Raw genomic sequence first — 2,413 nt, forward strand, 5'->3', positions numbered from 1 at the left:
TGTTCAAGCCGCCAACCCCAGTCCTCTCCCTGAGCTCCGACCGAAACCGAAACCGAGCCTCAGCTCGCAGCCCCGCCCGCCCCGGCGGGCGAGCACACAAGCCTCTCGGGCTGCTGAGCGCCGGTCGGCGCCGATCCTCTGTGCGGGAATCTCTCCGCTTTGCCCTCCGCGCCCCTGTTGCTGCGCTCTCCTCCGCGGCCCCGAAGCTCCCCGCTCCGCCTCCCGCAATCTCTGCCCGCGAAGGGGCTTCCTAGTGTGTGGAGACCTTTCCTCCTTCACAGCTCCCTCCCACTGGTGCAGGTGCCGTCCCTATTCTTTTGTCTCTGTTTTTTCTTTTTTCTTTTGCCCTACCCAGGTACGTGGGGACTTTCTTGCCTTTTGGGAGGTCTGAGGTCTTCTGCCAGCATTCAGTAGGTGTTCTGTAGGAGTTGTTCCACGTGTAGATGTATTTCTGGTGTATCTGTGGGGAGGAAGGTGATCTCCGCGTCGTACTCTTCCATCATCTTCCTCTCCCTCCCATTTACTTTTGATTAATGGAGATATGTGCAGCTTGTCAGAGAGGACCAGCTCAGCTTAAAGTCTGCTCATTCTGTTTTTTCTCATGCTAGAATTATTACCTATGGTTAAAATTTGTGCAACTTTTCCCTCCAGGGAGCCAGAGCTCTCTCCCCTGACCTTGTGGTTATGCCCAAACATGTGCATTGCAAAAAAAATGAGCCAAATAAGAGCATGGTATCATGTAAAGATGGAAAATTTCTGGTTGCATAATCACCCTGAGACCTTCCTCACCGTAGGGCTTTCCTCACTCTAAAACCTTGCTTGAGCATAAATGCAGCTCACAGTCCTTTTTTCTGATGCGCCTGGACATAAGTGTGGCCAAAAGTACCATCTCTTGAAATGTACTTGTCAACCCTGGTTAGTAGCCATAGCTCCATGGAATGTAATTCATAAGCACCATATATATTGGCTTATACCTAATAATAATATATCTTGAAGGGTTTTGAATTGATTATTTAAATGCTTTGGGCTAAAATACTGCTATGTCTAATAATTACCTGTTGACCCTTATAATTGTAAAGATAAGCTCCCTCTACCCAGAATAGGATGTTAAACTGATTACAAAACAAATAACTGTGGTTAATCTATCACATACCAAATCTGTGAAAGCTGGACTACATGCAGTTTGTGGAGAGTGCTGACCATGTTCTAAATTTCCAGGGAACAACAGTTATAAAATGGATCTGGTGCCTGCTAGGAACCTGAGTCCATATATATCATACCAATATATGATATTCCATTCAATACTCAGAAGTTTAGATTCCTTTCACACATTTTTCAACTTTCTAATGTCAGAGAAGAGCAAAAATATGACTAGTAGGCTCAGGGATTCCTTTTTGTTTTTTCATTTTTTATTTTTACAGGAAGCAGAAGCTAGTCAATAACTTTCCAAGTATAAGAAGCAGCACCATGAGTAGAATGAAGCTAAGTAAAGGGCAGAGATAGCCGAATCTCAAGTTAATAAGCTCAAGATTAAAGCAAAAGAGTTTGGGGAAAAGGTACGTCAGATATTCAGCTCTGCTCTAACTTTTAAAGCATTTGTGTTTCAGGTTCATGTCATCACATGGAAATTTCTTGTTTCTCTCTTTAGAGGCTTTTAAAAAACTACATCAAAAAACAGGTTCTGGGGCTTCCCTGGTGGCGCAGTGGTTGAGAGTCCGCCTGCCGATGCAGGGGACACGGGTTCGTGCCCCGGTCTGGGAAGATCCCACATGCTGCGGAGTGGCTGGGCCCGTGAGCCATGGCCGCTGAGCCTGCGCGTCCTGAGCCTGTGCTCCGCAACAGGAGAGGCCACAGCAGTGAGAGACCCATGTACCACAAAAAAAAAAAAAAAAACAAAAAACTGGTTCTGACAAAATTTTCCTATATTTATTAATTCTACTTGTCCAGGTAGTATGAAGCACTAAGCATTTGAGTGGGATCCTCACTGTATTTATGCTTCTCAAATGCTTAATTCTAGGTTAATGTGCAGTCTCTGAGCTCCAGGGCCTAGATTCATGTGGGTAGAACCGTCAGAAGTCCAGGGAGCAAAGATGATTAAAGAAGCACAGATGGATCTGCTTGAAATTCTACGTGAACTCCTTCTATTGTGGGCAAGTATGTGACTTTGTATCATATTGACATGGAGACCCCAGGTGGACACGTTTAAAATTGAGGCCATGGGGCTTCCCTGGTGGCGCGGTGGTTGAGAGTCCGCCTGCCGATTCAGGGGACACGGGTTCGTGCCCCGATCTGGGAAGATCCCACATGCTGCGGAGTGGCTGGGCCCGTGGAACATGGCTGCTGAGCCTGCGCGTCCGGAGCCTGTGCTCCGCAACGGGAGAGGCCACAACAGTGAGAGGCCCGCATACTGCAA

At 47.0% G+C, this 2,413-nt stretch overlaps 1 protein-coding gene across 1 annotated transcript in view; it reads left to right on the plus strand.

The window, feature by feature from the left end:
• The window catches only part of MYH15 (myosin heavy chain 15), a 187,605-nt gene that overhangs the window by 183,486 nt on the left and 1,706 nt on the right, over nucleotides 1–2,413 (plus strand). Inside the window, 1 exon segment of the mRNA XM_007450546.1 lies at nucleotides 1,426–1,607. Coding sequence (XP_007450608.1) covers nucleotides 1,426–1,607 — 182 coding nt within the window.

This window comes from Lipotes vexillifer, unplaced genomic scaffold (genome assembly GCF_000442215.2).
Source record: "Lipotes vexillifer unplaced genomic scaffold, Lipotes_vexillifer_v1.1 scaffold946, whole genome shotgun sequence".
Lineage (NCBI taxonomy): Eukaryota > Metazoa > Chordata > Mammalia > Artiodactyla > Lipotidae > Lipotes > Lipotes vexillifer.